At 41.3% G+C, this 18,301-nt stretch overlaps 2 protein-coding genes across 5 annotated transcripts in view; one reads left to right on the top strand and one right to left on the bottom strand.

Moving 5' to 3' along the window:
- ATXN7L1 (ataxin 7 like 1) overlaps nucleotides 1-14,317 on the bottom strand; it is a 114,550-nt gene extending 100,233 nt beyond the window's left edge. For 2 of the 4 annotated variants that reach the window (XM_037387944.1, XM_037387946.1), the window contains exons 1-2: nucleotides 14,044-14,317; nucleotides 13,459-13,527 (exon numbers count right to left, since the gene is read on the bottom strand). In XM_037387944.1, the coding sequence (XP_037243841.1) occupies nucleotides 13,459-13,527; nucleotides 14,044-14,158 (184 nt within the window). In that variant the 5' untranslated portion in view covers nucleotides 14,159-14,317. Of the gene's footprint in view, nucleotides 1-13,458; nucleotides 13,702-14,043 lie in introns of those variants that run through there. The other 2 variants (XM_037387945.1, XM_037387947.1) reach the window with 2 other exon arrangements.
- CDHR3 (cadherin related family member 3) overlaps nucleotides 14,157-18,301 on the top strand; it is a 66,700-nt gene continuing 62,555 nt past the window's right edge. Inside the window, exons 1-2 of the mRNA XM_037388272.1 lie at nucleotides 14,157-14,293; nucleotides 14,342-14,658. Of these exons, the coding sequence (XP_037244169.1) occupies nucleotides 14,157-14,293; nucleotides 14,342-14,658 (454 nt within the window). The remainder of the gene's footprint in view (nucleotides 14,294-14,341; nucleotides 14,659-18,301) is intronic.

Below are 18,301 nucleotides of genomic sequence, written 5' to 3'. Positions count from 1 at the left end.
TAGTGATGTTTGCACAGGAAAGGAGCAAGCAATCTAGCTTTTGGAGCAGTAACATCAAATTCTACTTCTAAGTAATTTTAAAATGATAGAAACCCACCCTACTAGTATTTGTGGTGACTTGCTAAAATATAGTGAAGGACTGTGATTTTTTGCCATAAAAACTGGCCTATTTTTGTAAGCTTGGTTTGGATAACCTTTCTTTGATAGAAAGATTAACCACAACGATGTATTTTGAAAAAATGGCACTCTTTGATCACTGCTTAATTTTAATGAGCAAAATATGGGAGCATCGTATTTTGGAAACCAGGAAACGATTGCTAGTCAATAAAGCATGCCATGACCTCTCACAGGGAAAAGTAACATGCTTTTGTCATTTTACTTTTGCTGTTGTTTGCAAATAAATTCATTCTATGTACCTGTATTCTCTGTGTAATCTAGAAATAGGGTATTGTTCCTTTCCTTTCCAAATAATCATGCAATAATATATTTCAGTGAGGACTGGATTACACCCTATCAGTACACAGTAGGCTTTCAGCCTTCTTTCATTTAATTCCAGTGCAGGTAGGATAAAGCTTTAAGCAGCAGCCATACCTATGTTCAGAGACACTCCTGCCCCCTTTCAGTGATAAATGGATTAATTTTTGCACATATCTGGTAGAACACTTTGGGTCTTTTTCTAATGAAAGGTGATCTATAAACATTATCAGTAGTCAGCTTGTTTATTCTCATTATTTCTTCCCATCCACTTGCTCTCTCTGCCTCTCTCCTCACACCGATAGGTGGGCTGTAGGCATGAATCACATTTTATACCCTTTGCCTGTATATAAACACACTGTCCCGATTACTACTCAAAACAGTTTTAATAGATGATTTTAAATACAGGGAAAGTCTCACAAATTCAGCGTTAAAACAAACAAGCTTTTAAAAGCACTTGTTCTATGTATTGTTTTCATAGCACTCTATGCTTGCACATGGTGCACCAGAAAAATTCAATCTTCAGAGGAATTCGGACACAACAGGACTCACTCTAAGGCTGAAAGTTCATAACAAGAGTCAAAGCTGCTTAGAATTTCACATGTCATTTACTCTCCAATTCTGTAATATACAAACAAATAGGCATAAAAGTACTAATACAGAGGAAGGAGGAGGAGTATGGAAGAATGACCAATGTTCCATACATAATGTGTTAGTTTCTCTTCACTTTTTGCCCAGTATCAAAACTAGGGCACCATTCAAAAGAATAGATGAGGTTGAAACCTAATAAGAAAGGGAGTGTTTTAAGTACTTGGAGGACAGAGGGCATGGTTAGGGAAGATTAAGATTTATCTTTCAATATTTATGTTATTTTTGCAGTTTGACAATTACAATTAGTTTCGCTTTCCATCTCCAAGACAGTAAGACAGTATTAACAAAACAGGGAGAGTTTATTTTTACAAATAAACTGCTTTCACTAGAAATCTGTTCTGTACACTGCTTTCCTGTGTGCTATACTATTAGCTTTGATGCCTCCTTCCTCCACGTCAACTAATTATTCTCCATCTCCTTCAAATTCCTCCTTTAAAATAGCTGCCTGCATTAAATTTCTCAACATTCATAGACTGATTTTTGTCTTTGTAACATACACTGCTTATGGTTTTGTTTGAAGTGCATTGTAAGCTCTCTGAGATATAGACCATACCTTCCTGGTTTTTAGAAGCTACCACTTCTACACACGTTGCATCATTTGAACACGTTGTGCATCTCTTCACAACTTTTCCAAATATATACTTAATAACAAAAAATTTAAAAAAAAAACAAACCCAAGAAAAACCAAACCCCACAAAAACTCACATTCAGGATTCACTCTTAACTTCCAGGAAGTGATAAAGGTTTACAATAGCTTTGATTTGCCAAAGAACTTGGAAAACAGTCAGAATAATGACAGTTATCTGACAGTGTTGGTAGAAGGCTGGAAACAATAATAAATGCTGCAAAATAAAACTTGTACCACTCCTTCCTTCTGTAATGCAGTCAAGAATAGCTTTTTCTGGTGAACACAAAACCCCAAAATATGTAAAGCTACATTACCTCTTTCAAAGTTTAAATACCTACAAGTCTTGGTAATGTTCACACCCAGCGTGTCCTGAGTTATGAGTGTAGCTGAAGAAAACTTACACCAAGCTCAGAATGTACAAAGACTCTATTGAAAGTGCTATACACACAGCTCACCATAATTTCAAGAGCTAAAACATTTTTTCTCCTATTTCTCCTTATGTTTTCCCATTGTCATGCATTCAGTTTCTTAGTGTATTTGCCCAAGGTTCTTCAAGTCTTCTAAAAAGCCAAAAATAAAACAAGCATGAATACAGATTAGAACCACAAACTTTATGATAGTGCACAAAAACCCCCGAGAGACCCTGAAGTGAAAATCTGAAGACTTTTTTTTCCTTTCCTTTTTTTCCTCAGGAACTCTGCAATACAATGTATGTAAGCTGTTGGGATGACTGAACAGTAGTAACATACAGGGACAGGCAGAAAGTTGCTTAGTAAAAGCAGGCAAGGTAATGGATAAAACCTTCCAGCTCAAAGGATCAGCTCAATCCTTTGTGCATGAGTGAACAACTCTATCTCGCAGCATTCTCCTCTTCCTGGCTCTTTCCTTAGACAGATGTTTAGATTTAGTAGAGAGATGTAAAAACCTGAGATAATTTCTTAAATACTGAGAAGCCTGCATTATGAATGACAGCCATTCTATAAAAAACCTCAAAAATAACGAAGTCCTGCTTTCTCGGGCGGGGGGGGTGGGGGGGGTGGGAAGTGCTGTATCATAAAGCATGCCTGCCCATAGCATGTAGACAGAAACAAGCTTGTTTTGTCCTGCAAGACAAGCAAAAGCCATACAACCATGTTTACCGCAGCACTGCACTCAAGCTCTGCTGATACACCCTGCACAGTAGACACTAGCTGGGGCCCAGTCCATGATAATGTAATCCCATTATGGCCTTGTCTTGGCTCTGGAAGCATGAAGCACAGGTCAATATCAGTATATGATCATGTAGACTTATTATCTACTTACAATGCACTGCAAAGAACAGAATGACTGAGCTATAAACCAGCAAGCAAAGTACTTTCATGTCCATCATGCAATGTGATAGATATGACCAGTCACTAAGGCACCCTGCTGCCACAGCCATGGTCTACACACTCTTCTCTCTCCTTGGAGAAAAGGCAATATCCTCTGGACTTCTCCAAAATGCTGCTTCTCTTCAAGGTTTTGAACTTTCTTAAAGGTGCGTTATGGATTCAAGCATGAAGTTGTCAGAGAGCACAAACTGCCAGGAGTCTTCACTCCAGTAATCTCCAAAGAATCTTTCATCCAAGAATGTGACTCAAAGGCTGACCTGGCATATACTGAATGGCACCAATTTACTCTCTCAGCACTGTTCATTATTCACATCCCATTATTTCCGATACCCAGGACTCCACCCTCTTTCACACTGACACAACATTTTTTGCCTGTTTTGTTTCCACCCTTTATGGTTTTGCTTCTCCTTTCCACAACTAGGCCCAACTCTACTAATCCTGAACCCATGCTCATCTTAAATATCCACTTCTTTCGCTTTATTTTTGCCTGTCCTAGAATTTGCAGTGGAAAGGGTAACCAGTCTGGAAATGAGGTTATTGCACATTCTCTCTTTCTCTCTCTTTCTCTCCTGCTGCTTACTAAGCTGTGCCATTCTTCCAGTTGAGCTGAACCCACACCTGCTATTTCAGCCTTTTTTCCTCCTACTTTTGACTCACTCCTCAAACCTTTTCTCTTGTATCCATTTCTTTCTCCACAATAGAATGCAAATATTTATTGCAAGAGAAAGCCAGGAAACATAATAATAATTTCACCTTCTCTCTTCCCACTCTCTTTCTCCCCCTTAGAGCTCTCCCTTCTTCCTCGCACCATAGATATGAAACACATCTATCCCACTTTCCACTTGCCTCACTCACATCACCCCATACCTCACTTCTCCTTTTCCCCTCTTGCTCTGATGGAGCAATGGGACAGCCAATCAGTCTTTCATATATTTGGAAATCTACTTCTGACCCCTAGCTTCTCTAACTACACTGTTTCTTTTTCTATCCTTCTTTCACCTTTAAACACATTATGAACTATTTTATAACAAATTACACTTTTAATTTGCCTCTAACTTTAGTCTGAATTCCCTTCAGCTGTCCCCTGCACTACACTGAAACTATTTTCACTAAAATGTCTAAAGTCTTTCACTATTGCAACATCAAAATAGCTTAATAATTTCCATCACACATAATCCTTGTGCATTCTTCATAAAAATTAAATGCATTTCTCCTTTTGAAGCATTGATTCTTTTCTCACTTCCACGACTCTACCCTCTCCTGTTTCCCTTCCTCCCTGTATCAACTCCCTCACAGGTTACCGGGAGGCTCCTTATCCTCCTTTGTCTTCTAGAAGGGCTCCACTGAGCTACATCTTTTGCCCCTTCCCTTATGTCTGGGAATTTCATACACAAACTCAGCTCCTAAGGAGGCAGATCTCAAATAGAGTAGATTTATGACTAAACAGAAAAATCTCAGTCTGTCTTTTTGACACCTCTTTTCACTGAGTAACTGTCAGCTTCAGCTCAATACTGCTAGAACAGAACTTAGATGTCTCCTCTCCCACCCTCTTCTCTCCACCTCCTCTCTTGATCATTGTGGACAGCATTATCACCTTGCCCATCATTCAGATAAGAAATACTATGTCATCTCTTGATCTGTTCATTCAGGCTACATCTATATCTAAGTAATTCTTCTTGTCTTGGATCTGTAGGACAAAGTCTTCTCTAAACACCTTCAGAGCTAAAGGTTTGTCTGGGCCTTCACCTCACATTAGTTACTAAAATTCTCTTCTTGTTCATCTTGACAAACATTATCCTTGTCGTTCACACTGCTCCAGAAGTTCTTTCTTCTATACTGTCATATCAATCTACCATTACTCTCTCTGCACAATCCTAATCCTCCATTCCAACTCTAAACACTGGAAACTACTCGTGTTTGCTTTCCAGGCTCCTCTATCTTACCTACACTATACTGTCCACATCCTACTTGCTATCACAATATTTGCTCACATTTCTAGTTGGCTCGTGATTCAGTATCCATTTACTAAGCTTTTACCAACCAGTCTGTGTCCTCATTCAGGCCAACTTGGACACGAGTAAGTATACCTTCCAAGCTCTTGCAAAACTGCTTCACTGCCCTTCGAACATCACCTTAAATCTTTCCTTGCCACAGTTCTAAGAAAGCCACAGTTTAGGCTAGAGTCTACCACCTGTCATGTTGAGCAACTAAGTGCTTCTGTGTGTCAACATTAAAACTCCTGCTTCGTCACATATTAAAAAACTAGTTCTCTGCAGCACAATAATTTCACAACACAACCTCTCTGCACTGGTACTCTGCTTGGTAGTATTTAGTCTCTGATGGGGCTGCTAGGCATTAGGATCATGCAAATAATAATACTGCCTCCCTAATCATGGCAGTAACAGATAAAATTACCTATATTCACCCAGATCATTGTCCTCTGAATGTCTCCCATTATCAGCCCCAAGCAAACAAGGTTTTTGCTCTGTCAGTGGTTGTTGTGGTGGTGTGGGTCCAACAAACTTTTCAGATTTAAATCATCAGTAACATCCTGTCTGCATGAGACATAACTAAGAGCATCTTAAAAAATAACTGAATAGGCTAACTATCATCTGATAATCTATCTAATCTGGACAATCACATGGGGCCAGCCTAAAGGCCACTTGAGGACAGAATACCTATCAGAGATTCAAAGATGAACACACATGATGAATTACACTTCTGTAAATCTCTGCTTCCATTCTGACCATTTCAGCTCAGAACAACGACAAGCTGAAGTCACCTTATTCTGCCACTAGAGAGATCCAGTCCCATCCTGCTGTGTCTTGCTAGAGAAGACACTTTTGACCCAACAAACTTGTCAACAACTATTACTTATACGATGTTATTAATGTTCAATACAAATATAACTGCAGTTTCCCAGTCTCTGCCTGCCTGCTACGTCTAGCCCCTGCAGTAGGAAAAGGAAGAGAAAGAATGGCTGGAAAGGAAAAAAAAAAAAAATCAAACACTGTATATTAGAAAAAATTATAAACAAAACAAAACAAAGAGCACAGCAATGATCACCACAGAGAATCAAACCCCATGAACTCTTGCCCTTTGCCAGTCATTCTTAGGTCTTGATGTTACTCATCAGTCACCCTTCTGTCTCTTCTGCTGAACACCTGCTCCAAGGGAGCGGAAAGGGAAGCAAGCCTAAACCCCTTGTGTACTGTGCACAGCTCTGTCACAATACAACTGCTTCCGTTTTACAGATTATTCAGGAGAGGCCTGAGGATTAAGTGAAACTGCACTAGACATACACTGGTAACAACAGTTGTGCAGATACTAAAACTTTTGTCTTCAAGCTCTTTGCTGCTTCTGGCTGATGCTCTTTCTGATCTGGGAAAATTCCACTTTTTTGCTAAACACTACACATTTTATAAATACCTGCATGCTGAAACCAAAAAGCAGGAAGAGCAAACAATTCTAAATTCTAACTGCTGTCAAGAAGGCAGATAAATAGGAAGATGTTTCAGGCTTAAGGGCTGTGTTATTAATACAGCTTAGTTAAATCTGAAAGGAAATTGCTGAATAACATACACAACATTTCAGAAGGAAGGCATCACTAGTTCTATTGAGTGCAAGACCAAGAGTAATCAGAAAGCTCACTTTTCTAGCAACATCAGTGGCTTTCAAGCATAGCTTTTAATATGCCATACAAAAAGATATGATAACACCAATCCCTTAAAATCATCAACATTCAACCATAGAAAGTGACACAAAAAAGAGAAAGTGAGAAATGATGTATGCAATAGGTGTTTTTCCATTGCCCCCTATCAGTCCTAAGTAACTGTGCTGGATTCCATCTCCATTTTGAGTTTGCTTAGACAGTTGCACAGGACTACAATAAAAAAATGGTATAAATAAAAAAAATAAATAAAAAATTTTACCCCCATAGCATCTCTTTCTCATCCAGCAAGAGAACCATCAAAGACTTCTTGCTATAAACTTGCTGAAAGACCTCTGTCAAGCCCCATTACTGTGTCACGACAGCATTTGCCAGAGGTTTTTTGACATATAAATTACCTAGAGACACCGGCTTCACCTGGCATTCTGCACCATTAACTCCTGAATAAGCTTTTTCAAGGACAAGCTGGAGAACTTCTGCACTAAGTTGAACTTGGAAGACAGAAAGATGCAGTAACTTAACCCACGCCACATAAACTGAAAATCTTTCTTGCTAGTTATTCCAAAATTACTCCTAACAAGTTATCATGGCACTCATATAACCTTATGGTGGAGTTAACTCTCTAAGAAGTACTCATACCAATACACTATTTTTACTAAAGGTGATCTTTCTCAGTAATGCATGCAGTGTTGTAAATCTGAACTTTCATTGGGACTACCAGAAACTTATGCTTTCTGTGTACAGAACATAAAATGTGACTTGAAAAATGTTTTCTACAGGATTTTCCACTGCTTCCATCTCATACACCTCAGCCTTGCTCAAATGGCTAACATTTTTTGCCCTAAAGGCAAAACAGAACCTGATAATGTCCTAATTTTTAATTAGCTAGAAAAGGCCATTTCCAGGAAATTACTCCTTTCACAGCGGAAATGGTTCAAGTCTTGGAGTCATCTTCGTTTATATGTGGAAACATATATTTCATCTATAAACTATTAACCACATACAGAGGCAGATCAACAAGGAAACACACACAAGGAGTCATTTCACTTTCCATGGTGACAGAAGGGCTTGGGGTACACTCCAGTAAACACATCACTTCCCTCTTTCTCAAGTCTGCTTGTAATTTACAAGTAGAAAGAATGTCAAAGACAGATCCTTAGTGACAGTGCTATCAGCTGACAAAAAGTCATACACAGATTCCTCATCAATGATCAAAAGAGGTACCTTAGCCTACAGGAGATCTAACCTCTTCAGAGTAACTGTTGCAGACATGCTGAGAGAAACATCACCTGAACTCCATCAAAGTATGTGCCACATAACAAAACCAGAATTTTTAAAGAAGTAATTTATAGAACAACAGTTTTAGATACATATTAAAAAAACCAAAATCCTGATTCAAAACACAGAATGCCTGATCAGAAAGCCTTATCATTACTCCACTCTTTTCATCCAGTGTGTGGGTTGATGAACTAAAGGACAGGTTTCAGAAAATAACTATGAGGATAAACTACAATTCTGACTAAATTTCTGGGCACTAACATACATAATGTTTCATTCTTCCTCTGTCACCATTCCTTAAGACACATTAAATGAGGTGACAGCCACAACCAGAAGCCACGCCACCCCCTTGCAGAAGCTGTCCATGGGGGAAAAAAAATAAAAATATTTGGCATCAGATATCATGTGTGAGCTGATCAGGCATTTAAATACCAGAATGAACACCAGAATTGAATCCCACTCTCATTTCTCATCCTAAAGAAACCCCACCTGGGGACCTTTGCTCACTATTCTTGTTCCCAGCAGAGAGACAAGAATGGTAAGAAAAAGTTTCTCTTGACAACAGCCACAATTTTGTACCCTGATAATTCTCAGTTCTTTCACTCATCAAGGTCCACCTGAATACGACATCTGTTTTAAGAACCAGTATCTATGGAACACATTATTAGCTTACAGTGAAGAGAAAAAATTATACAACATTCACCCCTCTCTTCTGCTCACTGCAAAACCAAAACCAACTCCAAATCACTAACTAAGGTGGTCTAATTCAATAACCTCACCTCTTTCTTTTGGGGTATGTGTTTAAAACATTATTATAATTTCTCTTCCCTCTCAACCCTTTCCAGCATCCCCTACCACCACAAAAAGGTGAAAGATGAAGTTTGCTAAGAAAACCAAGAATGTTTTATTCTTAAGCCTTTGTTTGGTATGTTTTTAAAGGAGACAAACAGCACTGTTGGCAAACCACTAGTGAACAGAACAAAACAAAAAAGTTGAAAGAAAAGATCAACTCGAATCCCCATGCTTACATTAACCAGCTGGTTTTATCTCGTCTTTTCTTCTTTCACAATCTCATAAATAATTTTAGTTCTCTTCCTCTTGCCTTTCAAAAAGTAGAATACTGTATGCTACATCCTTTCTTTCCTATAGAAGTGTTCCCTACCATCGCCCAACCTCCTTAACTTATTTTTCCACAAAGAATGATAAAATCTTCAAGATATTTTTCTGAAGAATAAAAAAAAACACTGAAAGCAAAACTAATCAGTATCCCTTTAATTTTGTTCTGATGTTGCCAAAGAATTTACCAAAAAGCTTTCCATCAGATATTTATGTGGGAAGTCAAAATAGGAAAAATATATTGTAAACAACTATCCAAGAGATTTAAAACATGTGATTTGCATGTGTAATCATCAAGCAAAATGGTCAAGTTTGGGGCTGCGCAATTATGATAGATAATCTCTTAATTTTAACACAACATGAGAAAAAGAAAATAGAATTTTTCACATACATCCTTAACGTTAAACAATAATGAATCAGTACAGTTAGTGAGAAGATTATCTACGACAAAACACACACATCAGATTGAAACCTTAATAATACAAACCCACTGAACTGTGAAACTGAAGTTGAGTACAACACCAAATACTCAAATATAGATCTGAATCCCATAGGTCATATTTAACCCTGCTGTAGTTGATGAAGATAACACAGGGTATCTTTTGCTTCTTTACAGCCTCTGCCTACCTAGAAATAATCACTTAATGCTTGGACATTTACTAACCGATTATTAATAAGAGATCTGCACATAAAACCAAAAAATCTCGTTATTCTATTACTTTCTTAAGTATTGTATAAAGTAAAACACATGCCTCCAAAAATCAATCTAAAATCAGTTACAGGTTATGACGGATCTATCTCAGGCATACAGTTACTGTGACTTTTTAGAGGACATAAACTGTCAAATAAATATAGACTCCTTGTAGTATGCATGCTATCTACAAGAAAATCTTCAATTCTTCAAATATGCCATTCAACTTTTTAAAATTCAATATAAATTCTAAATGCTGTTCTAATTCTGATAACCCCTCTTTTAGCTAAGCCAGTTGGTTGGTAGTGATTTGTCAGATAAGTTACACAATACTGTTTCTGTTTCCTGATTAGATAAGCAGATATTTTTTTTTTCCTGGCACAAACACTTATGCATAAAATTTTTCATTTTCTGTGAACACTTGCAACTTTCTAATCCCTTCTCCACAAATCTACATGCCAGTAGAAGTCAACCACGGCCATACTGCATTTGCTAAAGGAAAACATAAAGTAAGTATTAGCATGCAAAAAGCAATTCTGTCTACAAAACTGAACAAACGTTCAGGAAATTTCTCTCCCTCTGTGCTGCCTACATATACGCTGTAGAATAAAGGAAAGCAGCAAGCAGTATTTCTACATCTTTATTTCTGCCCTAAAGATGGGGCACATGGCCTCAGTGCATCTCTTGCATTGCAGAAATGAACAGCATAGCCAGACTGCGACCCCTTTGCTCAGACATGCACTAAGAAGTACCAACCACTTTGGCAGGCAGAGGTTTGGCAGTGCTTCTCCCCACTACCACAGGGGAACGCTGCCTCCTGGGTCCCTGCCTGGGTCAACAGGAGGCGGAAGAGCAGCGCACCACTCTAAACACATATCGGGCACACCTAGAAAGGAGGCAGCAACGCAAGGATGAAGCTAGCTGGAAGCACTTTTTGACATCTGATATAATTTTCTTCTACAAAAGTGAAGTGGAACACCTTATCATGGTCCAGAGGAGACCACCATCTTCCCAGCCCCTCCCTCAACCAGGTTCTCCACACACAGTTTCACTAGTCTAAAAAGGTTCCTTGCTTAACTGCTTTCAAGGGAACAGCCATGTAAATCTGGTTGTTATCAACTGAAGTTGACATTATTAAGCAGAAAAATATTACAAGAAGTAAATGCAGTGAGATCACATTTTACACTGTCTTTATGAATCAGGACAGTAGTTTTTGATACTTAAAAGTCCTGTCCATCTGTCATCCTCCTGTTACCTTATACAAGTAAAGTCTTATTTTTCTAAAACACGGCTTACAATCTTCTGGCACCACAAACGTCATAAGAAGTGGTGGTGCAATTCAGATAAGATTGCAAAATAAAATGCATTGGGTCTGGTATTAAGACCTACCATGGCCACAACCCTTGTCTATGACCAAAGCAGGCAAAAATGCCAACATGTCACATGACAGATGCGTGCAAGATCAGAATAAGCGCACAAGCATTTCCACAAGTACGTGAGCAATATTTTCTGCAAACCAATCTAACTATTCAAATTTTTCTCCACCTTTATTAATAAGGACAGTGAGGCTCAAGGAAGATTTACAGTGGGTGTTCAGACACACAGATGGGTGCAGTGAAAACACCTCTATTAACAGACTGCTGAAGTGAATACAGTAGAAATATTTCAACACGTACTAATTTATTCAAACTGTGAAAGTTCTTTCTAAGTGATCCAAAGCAAGTTACTACTCAGAAGCAATAAAATTCCTAAAGCTTTTTATTTTCTAAATATAACAGTCAGTTTGGGCTTTTTAAACCATATTACAACATAAGTACTATAAAAGCTAGTAGAGTGCTTCACACCTGTCACTGTCAGCAATGACATCACACTTTGTTTGGAAATAATTTTTCTGGACAGCGAGTTTAAATAGAGCTCCTTTGACAGAGTCTCTAACCCCCCCCAAAAACAAACAATGAGAGATTAGAGCTGATAATCTAAACCGAATCTTTCTAGGAAACAATCTGCATATTATCTATGACTAAGGAGCAGGGATGTGCTTCAATCTTTATATCTCAAGTAAGCTTATAGTAGGAATTAGTGTCCAAGAACTTCTAGGTGCAAAGTATTTTACCTCAACAAATTAAGCTCCTTATTAAGGCCAAGCTCTAGTAGCAAGATTTTTGTTCCGATTAATTCAGAAACAAATGTACATTCAACATTACTGATAAGACGTACAAGTTCTTTGAGCCTTGAATCTTTTACCTATAAATATACTACATGAAAACCCCAGTTCTGCCTCTCACTTATTTTGGGGCTGGCAAAATAAGATAGGTTCAGGCATGTAAGAATGAAGACAGGAATACAATCAAGCTTGGCATCTCTATAAAGGTCTTTCAAAAGGGAGGTTTTAGGATATTTTAAATAATTTTATTTAATGTGTACTCTGTGCAATTTTATAGTTTACCACACAAATCTACGTTACTGATTAATTCATTCTTTTTTCAAGAGCTTGTTTAGAAAACATACAATTCATTTAAGCTGCCAAGATGCTCAAAATTGAACGCACGTGTAACGACAACTATAATATAACGAGAAACTTAACATCATTTCAGAATATATATTATGACATTACAGGTAATAGTGGTTTTTTTCTCAGCATGAGTAAGTCACACCGAAGTTTCACTCTGATGGGACTGTTAAACCGACTTCACAAGAAATACTTCTCATTACAGAAAGGCTGTAATGTATACTGCTTTCTTAACAAACCGGAAACAAACAGAAAGCTACAGAAAAATATATATCCCAAACCATTTCACTAGTTGCATCAGGTGTTACCCCAGCATGATGTCGCCATGCACAAAATAAACAAAATGTGTAAATTAGATGTGCCTAAGCTCAACACTGAAGTTTCTCCTTTTGCAACTGACAGAACTGTGTCAGGTATGGCATGTGAGCAAATACCATTAGCGTGGAATTTGCCTGTTCATACTTATGGTACAAGAAAACCTTGTGGCCCAAATGACCTATTATATTTGGTTTTGCACAATATGCATGGCTTGGCCTAACGTAAGATAATATTAGACGTTACTCACTCAGTTGACTGTAAGTCACACTCAGCAGTGAGAATGAAAGAACAAAATGCGACTTGAGCTAAACTGAATGAACTCAAAGATCGCAACAGACCGCTTCTCTCCGTGAATGAAAATGTTTTTCACTCTAGTCACTAACAATAATAAAACATTTAAAGTTGATGCACAGGTTTATATGCTTATCTTCACACAGAAGCATGTGAAACATTGCACCAAGGGGCAGGTTTCTCAAAAAAAATCCAATATGGCCACTGATGTGTAGTTGTCTTTTGACTTAAAATTGCCTTATCTTTTACCACGTCTGTCAGTCGCACGCATACACCTGTTATACCCATACTTCAAAAGAAGTTGACACAGTGACAGTCATCTGTGTGTATCCAACCCTGAAACATTCTTCACGGCAGAGAGATCCATAGGCTATTAGGCTACCCTGTCAAGGCCAAACCACAGTCATCCACAGCCACCAAGAGACAGACAGGTAGAGAGGTGTGCCAGCACTATCCACTTACCTTCTTTATTAAGCCTCATAACCTCCCTGCTTTTTCCACCCTCCTTTCCAGTCTCTTCTAGATCTACACCTGCAGAAGAGAAGCAGAGTCAGGAAGCGCCGAGGGCCCAGAGGTGTGCATTTATTGTTTGGCGGGGGGAGGAGGAGAGGTGAGGAGGTGAGCAGTGTTTCTATTTGCAACAGCAAAAGCACAATGGTCGGAGCATCTGCCAGGGAGCGGAACCGCCGGGCCCCCCGCGGCAGCACCCTCCGGCCCCCCCCGCAGCATCCTCCGGCCCCTCCGCGCATCCTCCCCCTCGCCCCCTTCCCCCACCGCGGCGCCGGCCCAGCGGCGGAGCCCGCGCCGCGGGGCAGCGGCACGGCACAGCACGGCGTGCGCCAGCGCCTCCCGCACACATGGCACCGGGGGCTCGGCGCGTCAGCTGAGCGCCCGGGGGGGCGGCACCTCCCGCCGCGCGGCGCGGCCCCGGGGAGGGGGGGAGGGGGGGCGGCCCGGCCGGGCCCCCGGCCCCTGGCCCCGCCGCCGTGCGTGCGCTCCGGGGGAGGGGAGCGGCGTGCCGAGCCGCGGGCCGGTCCCTGCCCTTACTGTGCGGGGGGGCGGCGCCGTGCGCGTGCGGGGGGGCGGCCTCCCGCACCCAGGCGGCCCAGGGCTGGCCCAGGAACGCCTCGGGACTGGGCACGGGCCGCTCCAGGGCCGCCATGGCGCCGCGCCTGCTCCTGCCTCCTTGTTGCTTTTCCCGTTTCCTTCGGCGGCGGCGGCGGCGAGCGAGCGAGCGAGACACGGGATTCGAGAACGCCGCACGTCATCCTCGGGACGTTCCGCCGCCCACACGGGGGTAGTGTCAGCCCCTGCTCCCTATCAGATCGGGCTCCCCGCCGCCCAGCGCGCATGCCCGCGCCCCCCGCGCCTGCGCGCCGCGCCCCGCGACGCCGCCGGCAGCCGGGCCTGCCGCCCGCCCCGAGGGGGGCGCCGGCCCCGCGCCGGCTGCGCGCCGCGCTCCGCGGCCCCGCGCATTGTCGCCGCCCGGCCCGGCCTGGCGCGGCCCAGCCCGGCCCGGCCCGGCCGGGCCCGGCGGAGCCGCCGCCGCCGCCCCGTGGAGCGGAGCGGAGCGGTGCCGGCGGCCGAAGAGCCTCGCCGGGAAGGCAGCCGCTGGGTTGCGCGCCCGGGGGTTGTGTGCCCCGCGTCTCGCAGCGCCCCGCAGTAAGTCCCTGGGACGCGCTTTCGGTAATTGCGGCACGGCCCCCGCGGCCCGGAAACGGGCCCGGACTGCGGTGGAGCGGCTCCCCCTCCTCCCGACCCCTTCCAGCTGCGCTCCTGTGGATCACCTATAACCACAACCACAGCCATTTTGTTGTCCAAATACTACCTAATCTGTGTGTGAGTACGGGCTGCGTCTGTTTGCAAATGGGTTTTCTCTTGTTTTGATGTTTTAGGCTGCAGTACAGCAGCTCTGAACTCACAGGTCCCGCGCCTCTCCAATAATGCCAAGGTTTCCATCTCGCAATACATAACCTATGGGATGTACATGCTTCTAATGTAATTTCAGGACCGTGTCATTTCTGGCTTATTTATTGAGATAAGAATAGAAGATAACACTACCGTGAAGATTTCTGTACTCGATATACCTAATTTGGCTAAGGAGTTAGGGCATAAGCACATTGCTCCAGCTCACACCTATCAAGCCAAACATAAACACCACTCACTGGTGAAGGACCTGGTTTCATTTAAGCAGCCTCACTGACTCCACATGCAGCATCTTTCAGACAGCTGTACAGCCCCAGCAGGAGTACTGATATTGAAGTTTGTGGTTCAACAGACACTTCTCAGAGTGGTGGTGTGGACTGTATGTGGTCCCTTCCCCGTCCTACCTCTCTTCCCAGCCTCTCATTTAAGGCCCTTTGTCACCATTCACTTTTTGCTGGTTCAAACCGTGGTGGGACAACACTGAAGCAGAGCATGGAATTAATCTAGACTCAGGAAAAAAGAACAGCATTTAGGGCTCCCTCAAGGGTTGGAGCAGTGGTCAGAAGGGCAGGACAGGAGTTGCTGAAGTCAGCACTGCTGCCTGCAGAAAGGTACGTGGTAGTACAGTCTACAATCAATTTAAGTAAATTTCTTACAGTTTCATTAGAACTGGGCTCTTTGCAGTGCTAAAATGGATAAACATCTGGGGCAAAGGACAAACCCTTTGCTTTATATATCCTGTCAACGGATGCAGTATTAAATACAGACAGCATTCACACTCCACCTCTTTCAAAAAGTAGCTGGAATATACAAGTCCTATCTGTAATACCCAGAGGCAAGCCTAAAAGCTGTCATACCCTATGGCCTGGCCAGAGTGTCTCCAGTTGTGTAACATTAGCTACAAGAAACTACAGGAGCGCAATTAAAAGAGAGAGGCAGAAAGCTCACCAAAGTATGCCTGAAAAGAGAACCAGTCAATGGCAGCAGGCTTATTAGCAACCAGTGTGAAGCAGCCGTAAGATGCGTGACCTTAGATACATTACACAGGGAATTTCCAGAAGCAGAAAGGTTAGTCATGGTATAATATGCAGCCCAGGCAAGACCTATCCTGGAATATTAAGTACAGTTCTAGCCACCAGTTTAAATTAATCTTCCTACAAAAAAGTGTGGAAAGGGTTATCAGAATGATCAAAGGAATTAAGAGTCTATCATATGAGAAGAGCTTGACTTAGTCTAGCAAAATTCAGCTGGGAATGGATATGATTGATGTTTTTAATTACAAGGAGACATAATCATCAGTGAGGAAGAAAAAATAAAGAATAGACATAAAGTGCTTATGTTGAGGATGAAAACTTTGCTCACTACACATAAAACTCTTTGGTTAGGAATAGCAAGATGGAATTCCTTAGAAGGAATGATAAATGACATGAACTTAATAGTCAACCATGTTTGGCACTTGTGCTCAAATTCACTGCAGGATAGTTGAACAAAAGTCTTTACGGCGGACAAACAGTCTCATAATTAAAGAAGTTACACTGCACAGCTTATGTCATAACACTTCTGTGATTACCCAAGACATGTATCTGGAGAGAAGGTACAAAAGCAAGTCATGTGAGCACCCAGGAAATCCCCATCAATGAAAACCAACGTAAGATTTCAGGGAAGTACGTATGGCCAAGCATCTAGTATTAAACACTGCCACAGGATACACAAGCAATAAAGCAATTCCTAACCACACAACTGAGAAAAAACAGGAGGGGGAGGGGGAAACTATTTAATACAAGCAGCCACAAACCAAGCAAAAAAAGTGAAGAAACTTTCCAACTTTAACACATGGCACTAATCTACATGCTGCTTACCATGACACACTGCAGAACTACAGTCTAGGCTCTAACAGAAACAGACCATATGAAGGAAAATTAGCATTAAATCAAAGATGCAAGATGTACCAATTCCTTCCTAAAAAGAAACAATCCAGTGACTTACAGTTCAAGAGAAAGGTTTCCAAAGCCCTCCCAAAGGAATTCTTCCTCCTCCCAGCCATATGTATTCAAGAACAACATTATCATTAAACAAATGGTTCCACAGTCTTCAGAACAGATTTGCCCAACTTCCTAACGATCAGCATCTTTTGTTTCAAAAGTGCAAGTTCTGCTCTGATTATGTCTATGCTACCTCTGTCTGTACCAAGGAATGAACCCCATCCCTGAGGAAACTATAGATCAGTTCGTGTCCATTGGTTTGTAGGGTGCAAGTCCTGAAGCTGCACAAAAGTAGCCTCCATTCTGCGCTAGGGCTTTTCCCCAAGAGCACTACTTATTTCACTCCGGACTGGAACCAAATCAAACTAGTGTATGGAGCATGGACAACTGTGTTATGCTCTACAGCCCTGTAGCAAAATACAAAGAGAGCTGATCTGACATTATAGAACTTTTTCCCATGGTTGGGAATATCCGTAGTTCTCTGTTGTGATTGTGAACTCAGGCTGCAGCTTTACCATAGCAAGGGCATTCAGATGGTTTCTTCTTCCTTTTTCCTGGCATCTGCTTTCACAAAGTTTGTAGGAAGACAGTTCTATTTAAGACTTTTGCTCCTCTTTCAAATTTGTTTTTATTAATCAATGGATCTGAAAGTTATGGGTGGAGAGGAAAAAAGGGAGGGAAAGGCACAAACATGATCATAGAAGAATTACTTCCATAGGAAATGAGCAAAAGAACTGCACATGAAAGTGCAGATTAAACATTCTCTGTTTCTTTTGCACCTGCTCACCAATACAAAAATTTAATTCTTCTATGACCTTGAACAAGTCACTTTGCTATAGAAAAATAATTAAGTCAGTCAGAAAAGGTACTTCTTTCCCTCCCCAGTCCCTATGGATCTTGTTTTATTTCAACTGCCAACTAGAGGCTTCCTGTTACCATGTGTTTTTTCAGAATTCAATATAATGCAGCCTTGATCTTAGTTGCAGCTTCTAAATACTACAGTGGTCCAATCATAACATGGAATTAAAAAAGTAAACTATAAGCAAATTAAGACCTTTAATTAATAAGCAGGAAAATACAGATGAAACCTGAACTCTAATCTTTTTAATCCATATATCACAGGTCTTTTAATAAGATGATTTCCAAATGCAAGCTTTCCACCAAGTAACCAGGAGATAAAAATCATATGGTCCTACATCTACTTACTAGGATTATAGTTAAAGAGTTGGGCTTTATAAAAGCACAGGAAAAGTTACGACATTTAGAAGAGGTCCAAACCTGTGTATCAATCTCTGGCTTATGTGGAGATTCATCCAACTTTTATATGATTTTCAGGATCTAAATGTTAAAAGATAACAAACTAAACTAGCAGTTCTCACATGTGGCTATCAGGAACA

The sequence above is a fragment of the Falco rusticolus genome, chromosome 5, assembly GCF_015220075.1.
Source record: "Falco rusticolus isolate bFalRus1 chromosome 5, bFalRus1.pri, whole genome shotgun sequence".
Taxonomy (NCBI): domain Eukaryota; kingdom Metazoa; phylum Chordata; class Aves; order Falconiformes; family Falconidae; genus Falco; species Falco rusticolus.
This window is presented reverse-complemented; position numbering and strand designations above follow the sequence as displayed.